Source organism: Idiotropiscis lumnitzeri, chromosome 1 (assembly GCF_059441095.1).
Source record: "Idiotropiscis lumnitzeri isolate Australia: NSW breed Sydney's pygmy pipehorse chromosome 1, RoL_Ilum_1.0, whole genome shotgun sequence".
In the NCBI taxonomy this organism is placed as follows: Eukaryota; Metazoa; Chordata; class Actinopteri; order Syngnathiformes; family Syngnathidae; genus Idiotropiscis; species Idiotropiscis lumnitzeri.
Window position 1 is genome coordinate 34,745,877 of NC_142391.1, and position 18,341 is coordinate 34,764,217.

General features: G+C 39.4%; 1 protein-coding gene across 1 annotated transcript; it reads right to left on the reverse strand.

The window, feature by feature from the left end:
• Positions 1-2,250: 2,250 nt before the first annotated feature.
• Positions 2,251-17,013, reverse strand: trpv4 (transient receptor potential cation channel, subfamily V, member 4). Its single transcript, XM_088305719.1, has 17 exons — positions 16,810-17,013; positions 15,736-15,816; positions 14,880-15,322; positions 14,216-14,391; positions 13,062-13,214; positions 12,395-12,535; positions 9,906-10,204; positions 8,642-8,821; positions 8,378-8,536; positions 7,077-7,169; positions 6,904-6,977; positions 6,482-6,647; positions 6,321-6,387; positions 5,670-5,974; positions 5,080-5,207; positions 4,527-4,648; positions 2,251-3,493 (listed from the first exon to the last, which is right to left on the reverse strand). Exons 2-17 carry the CDS (start codon positions 15,742-15,744, stop codon positions 3,393-3,395), a joined length of 2,616 nt encoding a protein of 871 aa, XP_088161845.1. The 5' UTR covers positions 15,745-15,816; positions 16,810-17,013; the 3' UTR covers positions 2,251-3,392.
• Between the last annotated feature and the right edge of the window lie 1,328 nt (positions 17,014-18,341).

The following is an 18,341-nucleotide window of genomic DNA, read 5'->3' on the forward strand; positions in this document are numbered from 1 at the left end:
AGTAATTATCAAAAGTGTACATAGTTAACATTTCTATATTCATTTGGTAACAATATTTTGTTGTTACGACACTCCCTGTTTTAACAACACAGGTACTTCAAGAACTATTAATATTAATGTTTTCCCCTCTTTTGTCTCCTCACTCACAAGCTCTCCACCCACCTAAAAACATCAGATAAGCCGGAGACTGATGAGGCCGCCTCCTCCACCAGAGCGTGCGTTACTGGGAGACTGCGCACTGATTTCGTGCACGCTCACTCGAACAGAAAAAGAGCTCTGTGGAGCAGAAATGCTTCTCTTATTAGCAAAACTCATTCACCTGCACGCCACATTGACTCGCTGGCAATTTAACAATAAATCACGAGAAATGCCGATGGAGGCCCGGCTGCAGACTGACGCCGTGACGCCACCGTGCCCTCGCCTGTCACTTTAGACACTCTGAATCATTTTTGGGTTCAGTGACCTCGTTTCATCTCTGATGAACTGAAAGGTCATCTCACAGGCTACGCAAGCAATATGTCTGTGGCTCATCGTCTCCCAGTGCTCCCAGTGATTGCTCATTCAATTTAGAAATACTGCACCTTAGTGTAATATTTCACTGGGGATCCTGGGAAGTATTTCATGCAATTATTTCAGCAAAGAGAAAATTAAACTGAGAGCTGCTCTGGGAGTTGTCTCGTTCTTGAGTTTAGTGCAGGATTCTGGTGCTCAGACAGTGAAAATTGCACTGGACGAGCTTGGCGGTCAGCAACATTGTGCCGTGCATAAATGAGCTGGCTAAATCCCAGCAAAGAATCTGTGCGCTACTTATCAGCCTAAACACCTTAAAGCTTAACTAGCTGGACAATGGCTGAACATTTTGTGCTGCCAGTTGCTGAGCTTACATCAGCTTTCCCTCATTTGCAGTTTGAGAGTCGAGTGAACATGATTCTCACCGATTGGTTGACACGTATTGGTCGCGGCAAGCACACATATTTTGTTAACTGCATGCGTTTCCTGTGCAAGGGTGCATCTCCAGAGTTGCTGACAGTGATACTTGCAGGACCGAGGCCTGGCCTACTTAAGGGGCTGCAAAGAGGAGGGCAGGCCAACTTGTCAGCAGCACTAGGTGCTTGCTGCTTAGATAAACCTGAAGGATTAGTGGCCCAGTTAAAGTTGGGGCAAAGAGGATTAGCCTCTTCTCTTCTGAGGTGGCATGAGATTCCCTGCATGTCCTTCAGCACTGCTGGCCATGAGAGATGAGAGCAAGTGGATGGGATGGGGGGGCTCCGGGTTACGCCCCTAGTTGTCTCAGAGAGAATCACCTTTTTGGCATGTTTTAAAAAAAATAAAATAAAAAGAAGAAGGAGAAAGGTGAGAAATAATAATTCAAGGTGAAATGCATTGAGGCACTCCATAGATGGTTTCCAGCGTGTGCTTTCATTAAGAAGGCAAAAGCCGGTAATTACCGGCCAGGTGTTACGGTGAGGTCAGCCATGGTTTGGCAGGAATGTATTTAGACGGTGTGCATCCTTTTGTAAATTATTTGTCATTATGGTAATGAGACTATGCACTGAAATATCATATTTACATAAGAGATTCGGAACATCCTGCTCGATTTACTGTCATTTCGTCTAGCAAGGCTTCGTGCCGTCACACATTACAGACCTCTACTGCCACCAACAGGCAATCGACGAGAACCGCAGAAACCCTCAAATGACAAAAGGTAACGAAGAGACAATGAAAATAAGAATCTTTTCTATACAGTCTTACTTGCATGAATAAAGTTATAAGAAAATAAATAAATAAATAAATGAACAAATAAAAAAATAAATAAATAAATAAATTAGGCTACGGTGTGAGCTGCAACCGATTCCACCTGACTTTGGGCAAGAAGCAGAGTACACCCTGGATTGGTCGATAGCCAATCGCAGAACTAACAACCATTCTCATTCACAAGCACACCTGAGTACAATTTAGTCTTCAGTGAACCTAATACAGATGATTTTGAAATGCCAGAGGAAGCTGGAGAAAATTCATGCTAGCAGAGAAAGTACATGTAAAATCCACCCAGGCAGGCCCTCAGCCAAGATTCAAACCTTGAACCTCAAAACTGTGAATCAGTTAGGTAAACCAATCACTAATCACCCTCATTATTTTACGTAGAAAGAATTCAACCATTTTTAACTATACACTCCTGTATTGAATTTAAACTGTTTCTGACATGTAGGACAAAGAATACACATTATGCATACGCATAGAAAATACACGTTTGACTTCAAACGTCTCTCTGTTTATTGTACTTTTTCTTGTGACCAGCAACCCACAGTCCAAAATATATTCATAACAAGAATGCAAACACAGTGAAACGTGACCTGTGACCTTCAGATGTAAAGCATCAAGTTAAATGAACACTACAACTCTCTACATACCTCTTGAACTGTTCAAATGAAAGCACCACAACTAAAAAATGGCAGCATATACATAAATAAGAAGCACGAAAACAAGATGTTGCACAGGGCAAGGAGCCAAATGTGCCGAACATTCTCTCGCAAATAGAGGCGAGGCCTCCGCGTCGATTATGCAAATATCCTGCAGCTGCGAGGGGCATAATAACTCCGGAAATTCAAAGACTAACCACGCGATGTAAGGCTATTGTCTAGAACTTGCTTGACTGCTGTAACCTTGCTCATCAGGCCCATTTTTGCTGAACAATGGCTGCGTTTTGCAATGATAATGCATACCGTATATTGGAATGAGCACAATGCATTGTTTTGCTCCGATAGCTGCATGCCTAAACTGGCAGACCAGGCTTAGGACTCGTTTTAAATATATATACATAATTAATTCCATAGCAAAATATACTATAATAAGCATGGACACTCTATAGTCACGCGCTTATAGAGATCACTAACATAACACTGCTCTAGCAACGCTAACAATCCGATTTATTGTTGTTTTCTTCCTGCTGAGATTGTCTAGTACATTTTAAACAAAGTTCGCACCGTGAGTGCAATGATACAGTAATCCTGTTTCTGTAGGACTCAATTATGGGAATTCAGTCCTCTGACTGTGTCAAGTCCCTGAGTAAAATGCAACAATACAGAATATTTTAATCATGTGTTTTACAACACATATTACAGCTATAGTGCATCATTAATGTTGTTGATGCCAGGATTTTTTCTATAAATAGCGGATTATTGGACATGTTCTACATCCATTGTCAAATTAACGAGGGCACCTCACAATCCTATTGGCTTCTGAGAAATAATATTTACAATTAGGTCCAGAGAATAAAATGCACATGAGAGATGTGCAAATGAGTGAGTACACTGTAATGTTTGATCTCCTTCATGCACACAAAACTCTTGTTGTCTTGTAACGGGAATCGCAGCGTTAGTCCTCTGTGGCCTTCAATGCCTGGACGTGAGGGGCTCCATCTCGATCACTAGATCGCGAGGCCGCGGAACTCGATTTAACTCCACCACCCGTGGGACCACAGTGGACCAGCGGTCTGAGTGGGAAAAACAAAGAATGGACTTGCTTTACTCTGTAATGAATCACAGGGTGGTGTGGAATGTGTTTGAGGGCCATTCCACCAAATTGGTGCCATTTGTATCACCAGGAAATGTAATGTATAAACTACGAGCTTTCTAACCATAGACAAAAATGCGAGTTTAAACAAAATATGTGGATGTGTAAAATACATCCTATGAATATATTTCCATCCATCCATTTTCTGATAATACATTTTTCATTGCATGTATAAAAGATCCATGACCCTAGCCCAACAACAGAGAACGCAAACAAAAAATAACCGCACACTGTATTTTTTTCAATACAACGGACTCACACATAAAATTTACCATAGAAGGATGGCACAAAACTGTAGAACAGTAAACCAACATTAAGTGCAAGAACTTTTTTTTTAAATAAAAATCATCTCAAAATAATTTTATTGAAGTAGGTATTATTTGTCCTTATTAGGCCTACTCACATTGTACTTTAAGGCAGATAAAGACCCAGTCTAAGCACAACTAAGACATGTCTGCTGTCTAGTGGTGATTTTTGGTATTACAACTTAAAACTAAATACGATCCCTGCATATTAGCAGTTTGGCAGCCACAGTCTTGCATATTCACTGATTTCTTTTCCAATGTTTATTTTTGTCATATTTTGGATTTTTCAAATGTTTTCCACATTTTTTCCCCCTATCACCACCAGCCCCACCCTAACCCCGCCGTTTGTGGAAAACATTTACCAGCATTTACCATTTATCGTTTAAACATTTCTTCGTTTTTAGGGTTTGAAAAAAATGTTTAGGTTTTTTTTTTTTTTTAATTAAGAAATAAATTGTCAACCAGCTGAATATCATGTTCAGCCCTTTTACACAAATGATTTATTTCTATTTGAGTACAATAAAACAATGATCTAAAAGATATAACAGAAATGTGTTTATTTTGAAAGAATTACAAGAAGCAAATGGCACCCATTCTGTGAAAAGGCCCCTGTGCATTTATATTCATGAAGTGCAGAAAGAATCTCACCCCTCCTCAAGCCTCTGACACTTTGTTGAAGACCGTTGGCCTGGCAGGTCTCATTCTTGCCTGGGTCCTCATTGATTATTGCCAGGTTTTGATTCCAGTGGCACCAGTTCACCTCATCCACCCTGTTGAAACACGTCATGTGGCCTCTTCAAGCTTTAATTTGGAAACTTCCTATTTACAGTTTTTACGATTTTGATCCACAGTTTGAAATTTGGTGGATACTTTCAGTGGATTTATCATTCATATCCCTGACCTGATCAGAATATTTTGAATACTAGCTTTTGCCCCATTCTAAAGAATTGACAACATCCTACCCAACAACAAATTTAGAGCATAGATATACCAGCATTGCATTGCTGGAGTTGTACCCTAAAAGCTAGTACTTTTGTACCTTTGACCTCTAAAGCACGAAAACAAACCTGGTTATCTTTGTTACAAATTACGAGAGTTAACTTTACTTCAGATAGTGTACATGTCCCACATGACCCAATAGAACACTAACAATACAAAATGCCCTCATTTCTCCAAGTACAGAAAAAAATGACCAAAGTACCTGAAGCACCATCGTCGGTCGGGTGTTCCATCCCAGTTCTTGCCGACAGTAACCATCTCGCCTACTCGAAATGACTTGCGGATACAAACTGGGAAAGAGCGTTCAATGTCCAAGATAGTTGTTGCCCACTGCAAACAGACATTAGAAGATGTTTTTTTTTTTTTTAATTGAAATACCTGGAACTCTTTTTTTCGCAACCTTTTCAACATTTACGTTTATTAGCACTATATTTATAAAGATATAATGTCACAATGTGCTCATTTTAATATGTGGCCTTTTTATGCTGACTGGGAGAGAGAGAACACGTCATGATTCTGTTACTTTCGTGAGGCATGTGATGTTTCTTTTAACTTGTGTATTCCACAAAATATGATTCCATTCAAAATGAAGGGCTAAATTTACTTAATGGGTCTATTTGAAGCTCATACATGGATCACATTAAATTAACAACAGTTGGTAACACGCATGGATAATTTAATATACGTGTGAAGTACAGTACGTGTGAATGAAACTTAACTGATGTCATAATGAAAACACAAAGTTTTCCCGGGATTTGATTCAGTATTTTTCTTTAAGAAAAACCCACTGACCTGCAGCTTCCAGATCTTTTTGCTCTCCTTCGACACCTGGCCCACCGTCTCCCCCATCAGGGCGATCAACATGTTGAGCAGCAGCACAAAGGTGAGGATGATGTAAGTCACCAATAGAATGAGGAAAACCGCAGGGTATTGTGCACTGTGGATCATGTCCAGCTCTCCCATCCCAATGGTCAACTTGAAGAGGTCCAATAAGAAGATACTAAAGGTGTTGGGATCCCTGCACTTGGGGTACGTCGGGCAGCCTCCGTCACAGGCCGTGCCCGCGGGAGGGCACACAGTGAGGAGGGACACCAGGGCTATGCAGGATTAAAAGATATGGTTTTGACTTATTTATATTTTCCCTTTATTTGTTAAGCATGAATAAAACATATCAACAGACATTCTATTAAATGCGCATGTACAATCTAACGAGAGTAATAATGTCGTATAGGCCTAGTGGCCTACAGTACTTTTGTTCATTAATTTAACATTATGGTCAAAAATTGTTAGATGGAATATGAAGGAGGTTCTAATGCAGAGGCTGTGAAAGATAAGTGTACATTGGCTGAGCCTGAAGTACAAAAGGAGATAATCATACCATCAAATAACATATTTGTAAAATGAATGTTTGTAAATACTCTTTCAGTTTTATTGTTGTCTTACCTGAAGCATAGCCAATCATGAAGAGTACGTACACCAGTAGAAACCTGAACAAGTCTTTGAAAAGAATCTGGGGATCAAACACAAACACAAACAGGTCTCATCTTAGTTGCTGTGGTATTTGAGGTATGATGATGACTTGATTTTCATGGCATGGCGTTCACCTTTTGTATCATGATGCTGTAGGTGCCAGTGAGCTTAAGACCTCTGGTGAAGTAAAGTGTGTTCATCCAGCCCAGGACAAGCGCAAAGACCATCACCGACACATAAGCCTCAATGCCAGACAAGTAGAGAGCGGCTGTGACTATGATCAGTATAGAGTAGATGAAACTAATAGGACAAAAAAAAAAAAGAGTCAAGGATAGCGTACGCAGTGCTTAAGTTTGACACTTTACTGCCATATCAACAAATGTACAAAGGTGTTCAACATCCAGTGCTCTATGTTTTAATTAAGCACGCAAACTTGAAAACATGGCAGGGAGGAGATAAACTAGACGATTCAATTAAGAGGAAGCAGAATTTGCCGCGGGTAAAAATTCACAAGATGTGAGGTAGAGTCATGTGTGGGAGGTAGTGTGAGACTTACTACAGCAGTTGAAAGGATCCATCAATAAATAACGACTTCACCCCAGGGCACTTCTTCAAGAAGAGGTCCTTAATCTGCAATGAGATGAACACACATTTCCATAAATGCAACAACAAACACTCATAAAAGACACAAGTGAGTAACCAGCCATTAAATATTTGAATTGAATTCACATTAGTTATAAGGAAGAAGATTCCGGATGCTAATGTGATGACCTCTCCTGCCATCCGCAAGTAGTCACTGGATGTTGTATACGGGTACGGGGGCTGCAAGATAAATTGAACAATCTAAATATATATTTTACTGCATAAAAAATGTCAACTATACAACGATAACCATACACTCATAGCTGACAATGAAACCTACTTCTCTATAGTAAATTAAAGAAACAAATTTTATGTCAGTATGGTGGACAGAGATGGGCAACTGGTGGTCCCACGCTGAGCAAAGCAAACACCCGTTTTCTGTGGAAAATATATAATGGAGGTTTATCAGCGTTTTTATTTTTTGTAGAAATGTTTATATTCTTTTACAATGCATTTAACAGATGTTCACGGGGGAGAATAGGGACCCGGCCGGAATACCAAAAATCCACGTATAATTGATGCCCATTGAAATACATTTGGGGGGAAAAACAGCAGGGTTCCACTCCGTAGTTTTACCATTATTTCACATATTTTTTTTAAAATACATATGTCAATATAATACTTCTTGTATGTTTTATTTGGGGAGGGGCTGTTTTGTTATGGGGATTTTTTGAGGAGGGGGGGAGAAATCCCTTTCTTCCTGGAAAATGTATAATGAAGATTTATCAGCATTTTTTTGAAGAACTTTTGGGGTTTGCAAAAAGATCTAATAATATAGTGGGGTTCCCCTGTTTAGTTTTAAGTTGTAACAACTCTATTCACCACCAGATGGCAGACATGGTTTAGTTGCGCTTGTGTTCTATTTATCTAAAAAACAATATGAGTAGGCCTAATACTGTAATTTTCGTAGGTTTGGAATGACATGCCGGATAAATATAATACCTGATAATATTACAATTTTGAGTTCCTAGATTTTTGTAAAGAAAAAAAAATCACAATTCTTGCACTTAATGTGGGTTTGTCGTTCAACAGTTTTGTGCCATCCTTAAATTGCGCTCAAGAGATTTTTGTGCTGGAAAAACAAAATGATGTGTGATTATTTTTTGGATTATTCAAACCCTTTGTTGTTGAAGGCTGGACCTTTTATTAATGCATTGAGAACTTAACTCTGAAAAGTGAAATATTCAGATATTATAATTGGTCATTTGTTCAGTTAAAAAAAGACATATGCACGAATCTTGGTCATATTTAAAATGGCATATTTGTCAGTAACGCTATTGAAAATTTTTAACCACTTCCATCATTTAAGTTGTCTGTCTCTTGTACAAGTATTTTGTGTGAGTGCACTTGCAGTTGACTCTCTGGCTTTCACAGTTTCTTCTACCCACCGTTCCCTGTGTCGGGTGGTAATAAGCCACCAAGGTGAAGACGATCATAGTGAAGATGTAGGAAATTACGTTGATGTAAAAGGTCACAGCTGCAAACTTTTGCCACTTGGCCCTCAGCAGTTCATTGATGGGCTCCACTGCCAGCATTTCATGACGGATCTGACAACAAGACATTGTCCTCTGATTTTTTAATTCACTGGACTTGAAAGAAACTATATCTTATAGATGCTTTTAGGTTGTTTTTTGGGTGTGTGTGTTTTTTACCTCACTATGACTGTTGTAAACAAGGATCTCCAGCACAGATGGTTCACCTCCACAAGTGTCCAATGAAGACAGATCATAGAGGGAGGAGTACACTGGTCCATACGCCCAATCCTTAAACTTGCGCGACAGATGACGGACGTCCTCATCTTTGATCTCACGTCGGATGATGTGTTGAAAAACCTATGAAATGAAATTTACATGATTCCATGCAGGACTGAAAGCGAGGGTTTGTTGTGTTTTTGTACCTGAATGTTGTTCTGTCAACAAAAATCTGCAAAAACACTTCAATTCGTTGTATTTTTTTGTTGTTGTTGTTTTCTTGGGGGGTTTTTTGTTAGTTTTTTTTTTTGTTTATTTCAGGGGGTGTTTTTTTTGGTTTTTTTTTGTTTGTTTTTGTTACATCCTAAAGTGTCAGAATTCACAATGTCACAATGTAAAAAAAAAACACTCAGTTTTCCAATTTAGTTGGATTTTTACTGTGGGTCTGACAATGATTTGATTTTGGCGATGATTGCCACTGACCTTCACGTGTAACAAAGTCCAAAATTCTATTCAACTAACAGCAGTGACAATCATGCTGTTTATTAACCCTAACACCTCAAACCTACAACTCAATTTTATGTGGCTTGAGTAATCATTTTTTCCCCATGACTTTATTTCCAAAAGTAATTTGGCGATAATTAGGGGTGCCACATGGAGTATATTCAGTAGAAAAAGTGCAACTGCCTCGCATTCAAGCTCAATTTCTAACTCCTAGACATCATGGCTAATGAAACACTTTCGGCAGTGGCTAATGTGTGAAATTGTTTGAAATGGCATAAAAAAAAAAACAAGCGTGATACGAAGGTAACATCAAGTGGCATTTAAACAGCCTTACCTTGGCTCTTCAGAACAATGACAAATGCCATAGTTCATGTTTTTTACAGCATATCACAGTAATACATTATATCACTGTTCAAACTATTACTGTTGAATGTCTCCATCTCTCATTTGCAAAAAAAGATTATGTCGTTTCATTGTAATTGGAAATGGCATCAAATATGTTGCTTTTTATACAAAACATTAACAATTTGTTTTGAAATTTTGCACCATAGCTGTAAAAATTATAAATCAACGTTTGACCTTAAAAACTGTGATTTTTGGCCTGCAAGTATTGTTTTTAGTTATGCATGTATGAATGAAAATTGCATCCATTGTTTGGGGAAGCTCTAAGTTGAATTTGTGAAATTGTTGTACTTGTTGTCCTATTTCCCATCAGTCTTACCCCGATCTTTCCTAGCTTGGCCGCCATCATGAGTGGAGACATGCCATCATTATTGAGCACCTTCTCCAGGCTGCAGTCTGGGTACAGTTTGGCGCTCTTGATCAGAAGCAAGTCATACATCTTTGTGAGGAAACGAGTGTTGTCCTTGGTGTTGTCCGCAATGTGCACCAGGGCGTGCAGGACAGTGTTGCCACGGGAATCTTGGCGCCGCAGGTCAGCCTTCTTGTGGGGATTCTCGGTCAGGTAGTGCACAATGTTAGGCTGGTTGGTGCATGCGGCCAGTGAGAGAGGAAGCTCACCTTTGGGAGGCAGAGGGGAGAATTCTGAATTCACAGTGGAAGACAACAATTTGCTTGGAAAAACCCCCCCAAAAAAACGTTAATGAATACGAGATTTAATTAGGAACTGTTGCTGGCTTCTGTTTGTTTTTGCAAAGCATACCAAACATGGATCAAAGATTGGACTTTAATCCCTGCTATGTAAACAGCACAATTAGCAGTTGTTGGAGGGAAGGTTGCAATGGGGCCAGAGTGCCAAAAGCAGCTGCAGAAAATGAGCCGTTGCCATGGGTGACAGATTACTTTGTCACCTCGGATAGAAACGCTCCTCTTCATGGATTTGCACGGGTGCACGCTGAGTGTTAGCGTGAGTCGAAATCCCATTAGCCATCAGCCCTGCCAGGTTCCTGTTCACCTCGCCGCAAAGCTCCGCAGCAAATTACTCACACTGTGCACGGACACGCTGGGATTTGGGAATGACAACCGTGCTACGTGCAAATAGAAATCATCTCCTCTGTGATGGGTGAGGAGTGAAACATGCGTTTACAATCAAATATGAACAAGCCTTTATATTGACTAGACAAGACAGTAATGAAAGAAGGCGCAATCAACTGCTTCATTGCTTTCAGTGTTAGATGGAAATATTGAATCCGTTGTGTATTTTTTTTTCTAATCATTACCAGAGAATAATGAGAACAGGATTTTGTAAATACACTTCTCCTGCGAATATTTCTTCATGAGGTGCTTCTTATTTTGGTTCGTTTCATTGACGGATAAAAAATGGTGACGTTAAAACAGCATAATGCTCTAATTGAATTCCATCATCCATACATTTATTGATGAGCTAAGTGTACTGAGGTTTGTGGTTCGGATCTCGGCCTTCTTATCTTCCCTCCTTGCTCGTGTGTTTTTGTTCTGGGTAGAAGCACTTCATAAATGTAACAATGGACATTTTTCAGGTATCTGGCCGTTGACTATTTCTGTTTGTGACAACTTTTTACTTTTGCTCCCCTCATTTGAAGATACTTCTAATCCTTACCTTATAGGCTCAATTTGTTTCAACCTCCGCAGATGACAATGCAATTTAAAAAATGTACATGAATAGAGAGAGGAACAGTCAATAACGTTTGATTATTGATTAATTGATATCTTGGAGACATATATGTAGTGGCGAGAAAAATCAGGAACTGGAGATTAACTTTTTTTTTTTAGATTTTTTTAAAAGATTCTTTTAAAGAGTTTTTTAAAGATTTTTTATAAGATTTTTTTAAACATTTTTTAAAGATTTTTTTAAAAGATTTTTTTTAAATGAGGAGGCAAAATATTGCCTATCCATGGCTTTTTTAAAAAAAAATTAATATCCATCTATTCGGACACTGTGCAAACAAGTACAATTTTTTTGTATTGTCATGAGCTAATTTACTGTTGTATTACTTCATGCACAACATTACCGAAGCTACAGGAATTTATTAGATTTGATAGCATAAAAGCCTTATCCATTGCTAACTAGTTCTTGGTTAAAAAAACAATAAAAGACATGTAAGGCGATTTTTCTTTGTCACCTTTACTCCTGTATCTATCAAGTAACCAGTATCTGTACTTCAACTTAATTATACAGTGCGAGTACTTCTCTACAATCTCTGCTTGCAATAGAACACGTGCACCCATCTAGTGGTAGGTCAGTATAAATCAGCCACATCGACCACCAGAGGGCAGTGTTGGATTTTGCTCTAGGTGAGACCCAAAGCTTGCCTTCCAACACAGGATGTTTGTTTTCCACTCCAGAACACAGTCACCTTTATCTGATGCAACTTGAACATGCGTCATACTATACAGATGTGTTTGTGGAGCATAGCAGAGCTCCCTTCAAGAAACCCTCGTGAAAGGTGGAGTCGTAGTGCAAGACACTGGCAGTGTCTGAATTTGCCAATTTAAAAAAGGTGTGGTGAAAAGGTGGCACTTATATTTCCCTGCCAAGAACATGTACCAAGAAGGTCCTCTATCTTGGCAGCTGCTTTAAATGCAGTCAGAGTGGAAACGAGTGCCTGGTGAAGCTGTAGGCTCGGCACATCATTCATTACCTCTGCATCATTTCCTGAACACAGGATCCTTGTCGTCAGTCTTTCATGACTTAAAGAAGAGGTTTGAGGTTTAATAAAGTGCTTGGTTAGAGACAAAGAAGCACAGTTTAAAGTAGGCAGAGACTATTACCAAAGTAGAAGTAGCCACCCTCATCCCTGGGCTGGAAGAAGCGTCCTCTGGCCTGTGCATAAACATCAGCTCCTTTCTCCACAAGTAGTTCCACATACTGCTTACAGCGACGCTCGATGGCAATGTGGAGCGCCATCTGACCTGACAAAAACATCAATGTTCAATGTATTGGCAAATTTGTGATGAGAAATGATCTCAGGATAACCCGCTTTTGCCAAAAGACTTTCAAGTTGTTTTATAAGAGTGTGAGCAATCTTGTTTCAATCATGAGAAGGAGGTGCAGGAAAGGGCAGAATCTTTCTATGGAAACTTTTTTTCTGTTTTGTCACATAAACCCAACAGTTTTTTAGAACTGGTGGAGAATGAAAAAACCCCAAGGTGCATTTTAGCCTCTGTGGAGAAGAAAAATTGTGAGCACCTTGGACAAGAATGAAAAAATAAAATCAAAATCAGACGCACTCAAAGTCAGGCACACAAAAGAAAATCATTTCTACTTCTGTATATAGTCATTGAGCACATTTGCACTGTATATACTGTAGTCATTTTTCTCACGTTAGGACCTCGACCTCCACACCCACCCTCCGCCAATCTAAACATTGGTAACTTTGACACAGTGCTGGAAGAAGGAGGGACTCAAATTACACCAACAAATGGGCCATAGTCATACCTCGGTAGTAGACATCCCTGAAAGGTGTGTTAATAAACTCCCTCAGGTTTCCTGTCTTCTCTGCTATGTCCACGAGCAGCGGGATGGTGTCATTCTGCCCACTGTAGAGGTTCAGCAGGGCTTTTGGAAGACATGTTTTACCAGTGGATGGCTCTGATGGAAAAGAAATGACAATTAAACAAAGAATGTGGAGTGGTTTTTGTAAATGACAAGCGGGAATCTGGCGTTTTGAATACTTTAAAAAGTACAACCGAACTCAGTTTTGCTCTCATTGCCTTTTTAATAGCATAAGCTAGCATGCATGCTAGCTTATGTTTTAAGATAGCATACCATGCCTGCACCCTATAATATGGTGAGCCCTATGTATATTTTGAATTATTTAACTACAGAAATAAAAACATATTACTGAGACAGCGCCTCTTAAAACGGTGTGTCTTTTGGACGTGAAAATACACAGCAGTCTGCAGTTAGAATGGCTTCCTTCTAGTTGAGATGTTCGTGCTTTGAATGTCAGGTTAGGCAGAAAAAATGAACTCCTTGTCTCATAATACTCGACTTGCACTTTGATTTCATCCATCCAATGGCAATCTAATATATCTTTTAGAATTTTGTATTCATATTTTTTGTCATCTCGTTTTCTATAATTGCCTCTTAGCAATAAGGTAAATTTTATCATCATCTATTAAATCCTTGAGATTGTGTATGTCATGTGGGAATTTGTATAGAGAATAACAAGATAAATACAAACAATTAGGACGTTTTGAGCATTGTTGTACATTTTCAGGTTAAACTGAAGCAATGAAATCAAGTCACATCTCTATTTTTAGCTTCTTTCTGAATAGTCTTTCAGACCGTTAAACACCTCAAATAGGCCACAGCTTGCTGTGATTTTTCTCTGCTCCCCGTTATAAGCTTAGAGCATACACAGGAAACTTTCCTTGGGACTGCCCATGGTAGGACAAAGTCTATGACATCAGCGCCCTTTCCCGGTCAAATCTATCTGGGTCAAAGAACCACAAAGACCCAGAGGATCAGCGGAAAACACAAAGTCAACAAGGTGGAGATTACAATGGGTTCTGCTTGACAACTAAAGGCCCATTCTCTGCCAGCTCTGTTTAAACACATCCTGAGAATGCGCACACTCGCAGGCCTACCTTTGAACTCCTCATCCGTCAGCCTCTTGTGGTTACTTTGCAAGTACTCCAATAGGCCTTCCAAGGCCTCGGGATCCCCACGTGACACACATTCAAAGAGGACAGAGCGGTTGAACACTTTCATAACCTTTGGGGGGTCTTCACTTGGACCGTCCACATTGGATGGCTCTGTTTTACTATGGAGACAGAGAAATTGCAAGTGTCATTTATCAACTGCAAAATATTTCAATTAAAGGCAGAACACAGTAATAACAGTGCTGTAATAAACTACAATTTTTTTAAAAATATATACTCTTGCCCATATAGTGTCGGGCTCTGTGTTTGAGCACGGAGAGTGTTGGGTGGAGGCAGTTGTCTAAATATTACCTCAACGGCCACGGAAGGCACCAACAACATGCGCTCTGTTAGATTACTGAAAGAGGCCCATAGTGTGTGTGTGTGTTGTGTATATGGGGGTGTGCATGTAGGTGTGTGTGTGTGCTCACATTTGTGACACACCTCAGTCTACAGCACTTAAGGAGTATTCTTGGACAATATTTTTCCAACCCTTGTGCCAATTAGACATAATGTATCAAGTCTATTTCAGTAATTTCAAATGGATGATGTCTGTGAGGTGTACACGTGATCCCGAGTGTCATTTAATGTTAATAAATTGCCTTCTCACCCTCTAGGCAGCTTCTTCCTGCGTCGTTTCTGGTTACTTGTGTTCCTGTAGGTGCCATAGTCAAAGAGGGAGTCCATGGGTGCTTTCTTTGGACCCGGGACCACGTTTGATTCATATATGGTGGTTTCCAGTAGATCCATAGGGTTTGAAATGCCCTTCTTGAAAGCACCTTGGAACTTCATCCGCAGGTTTTGTCTCCCGTCTGTAGACTGAACCAGTTCCTGGGTTGAATCCTGGCCAGGGTCCTGAGTCGATGGGGAACCATCCACACTCTCAAACAATTCTGAGAACTCCGACAAGAACTGCCCTTCATTCTCAGCCTGAGCGACATTTCCATTGGAGGGGTCAACAGAGAGAGCTGCGCTGGCTGGGACAGAGCTGACGTTGTCGGCCTTGGACAGGGCAAGGTGGCACCTTCTCAGGAGGGTCGTAGCAGAGCGACCCTGTAATAACAATAGTTACATTTCAGACAAAGAATAAAACAAAAGCTATGTAAATTAAATATGGCCACACTGTTTTTAAAAAGTCAAGTTAACTAAAAATTTCAAGGCAACAAACTTAAAAATAATTAAGTTAACTTAAAATATTAAGTTGGACAAGTTCGTAAAAAAAATGTTATCTCCCTGTCGTGAAAATTGACTCTCCCGCATTTCACAACAAAGAAAAAAAGAGTATGAAGAACTAATTGTCCCATTTTATTGTATAAGTAAAAACTACTTCTCTGTTGCTCTTGCCTTGGAGCCATAAATGGCAGTAATTTACATTTTAACGTTGCTCCTATTAAATGATGGTTTTAGCCCCCCAAAATTAAAGTAGGTTGTTTTTTATTTTTACAGTGCATTCATGGTTTCTGTACCTCATTCATTGCTTTTATCACAACAGTGTGGTAAATTCTTCGTCAAGCAGAGTGGAAATGATGCTGAAGCATGGGTTCAACCTAAAAAGTACCAAAGAAGAGTTACTGCAAGGCCAACTATAAAACTTTCTGCACGCTTTTGAAAATGGTTTGACCAACAAGAGTTGGTTCTCTGACATTTGGAAAATTTGGAAAACTGATGCCAAAAGCAATAAGGTGACTGTAGCGTCTGGTCTCTCACTGGTCAGAGGAGCCAGCGAGCAGTACCACTCTAAAGAGCAAGTAAGCTTCAATTTTTCCCATGTCATCCCTTAAAGCATCCTCTCAAATCGTGCGTTGACTCATGCCTATGCAATCTTATCTAAGCCCTGAAAGGGAACAAGACAAACACAAGAGGGGTGCTCGGGGGGAGTGGTCTGGCTCTGAGGGACAGCCATGACTCACACACAGGATTATCATGCCGTTACACTTCACTTCACATTTGATATTGAATACACACACTAAAAGATGATGACTTTGATGAACTTTCTTTTACTTTAAAGTTTAAGTAATATGATGTTTAATGGAGGTGTCTGACGGGCTCCTCTGTACGCACCAGCTGTCTGATTTGACAGCTCAGATGCCCTAAAACAATCAGTCATACTGAGAGACACGGAGATGTGATGATGATGATGATTCTAAAGGCTCATGACTGACAATGGCCCTAAGAACAGTATTTTCAATCGGTAGCATTGAAGTTTTTTGTTTTTGGTTTTTACACAGAAACATGCCACTGGACACTGCTCATACACACATTGCAACTACAGTACTGAATGGATTTTCTCTTGGGAAGGTCTGGACTTGAACCACATTAATTGCTCTACTGGTGTGACAATACAGGGGAAAACAAATCTCCATTAATTCCCAAATTGATTTTTTTATATAAAAAAACATTTTCTTAAATTAAAGAAGTACTCGTGTGAACAGAAAACCACGGGAAATGTGCTAATCAACAATAATGTTCGGATTTAAAATGTTTACATGTAGCTTCTGGCGTTGTTGAAACGTATCAAGTCAGCAAAATGAGCAATTTACCTTAATCTGCAAAGTGGTTTGATTTCTCTGCCATCTCAATTCTTCTTCGCCATTTCCAGAGATTTACATCCACCCAAAGTTGAATTTTAGTCTGTCTTCAGCTTTGGACCTTCAGAGGACAGAAACCGCTTCAATTTAGACAGCCAAACCGTGCTGAAATGCAGAACAACGCACGCTTCTTGTTGTGATTTAGGGTGGAGGAAAGTTGTCGTTTTCTAACTTGGCTCCAAGTTGGCACTGACGCGACAGTGTAACATGCAGTACCAGAAATTCACACAAGGTGGGGACACTTGATCGTGAACAGAGAATGAACAAATTCTGTGCTATGATAGAAATGGAGTATTGATTCAAGTATTTTACGTAAGGAGAAGTAGAAAGCTTAAAAAGAAAAAAAAAAAGCAACAACGTTAATTTTTTCACTTATTATTATTATTATTATATTATTATTATTATTATTATTATTATTATTATTTCTGTCTTTCCCTCATATATTAACTTGTATAGAAGTCATACAGAGACAAGGGGATTATTCCGACAGGACTGAACTATACCCATGTGTCGATCTTGCGCAAAACATATTAAATGCTGAATTAGCTCATGATAACTGAAAAATATTCCTTTGCCCGGATAGTGTTTTGCGGATCAGACAGAGAAAAAGAAATTGGTAGACCACATGAGCAGCATCTTCTAAAATAAAATCACCTGTAATGAAACAATGTGATTTCCTAGGAATGTTATAGAAAATGAAAATTTGAAAACATAAACACTTGCAGAGATTTTGGGAAATAAAGTGTTACATATTTATATTTGTGTCATGTGTCATCATCAACACGCTTAACCTGTACAAGGTCACTGGAGGGTGCTGGAGCCTATCCCAGCTGACTTTAGGCGAAAGGCGCACTACACCCTGAACTGGTCTCCAGCCAGTTACTATATGTGTGTTGCCCCTAATTGTTAAATCGATGTAACTTTTTGTAAAAATATAAAATCATTAAACAAAAACATTAAAACATTCTTAATGTCTACATGAATAATATGAATTATTAAGAACATATATTTAAAAATAATTTGCACAAATTTATTATTTCAGAGGTGTCTCAAACTGCTTACCCTTCGCATTAAAAAACCTCTCTCTAATTCTCACTTTCAAAAAGGTTGGTGACCCCAGGACTGGAAAGTACAGATATCTGTTTTCAATTCTTAGGTCATGTATCATCAGCCACACCACTTATCATGTACAGGGTTCTCAGGGGGGCCTATCATCAGCTGACTTTGGGCGAAAGGCGCACTACACCCTCAACTGGTCGCCAGCCAGTCGCAGGGCACACACCGACACCATCACTGAGCAGGAACCAATCCCATGCTGCCTGCACTCAAGTCAGGTGAGAGTACCGCTACACCATCAGTGGCTAAAATGTTAGTTGTTCTGTAAAATATTTGTACTTCATTACTTTCCACCATTTGTCATTCTGTCATTTGTACACAAATACGGTCAATTTCATGGTTGCAATCTTATGAAAGAACAAAAAAAA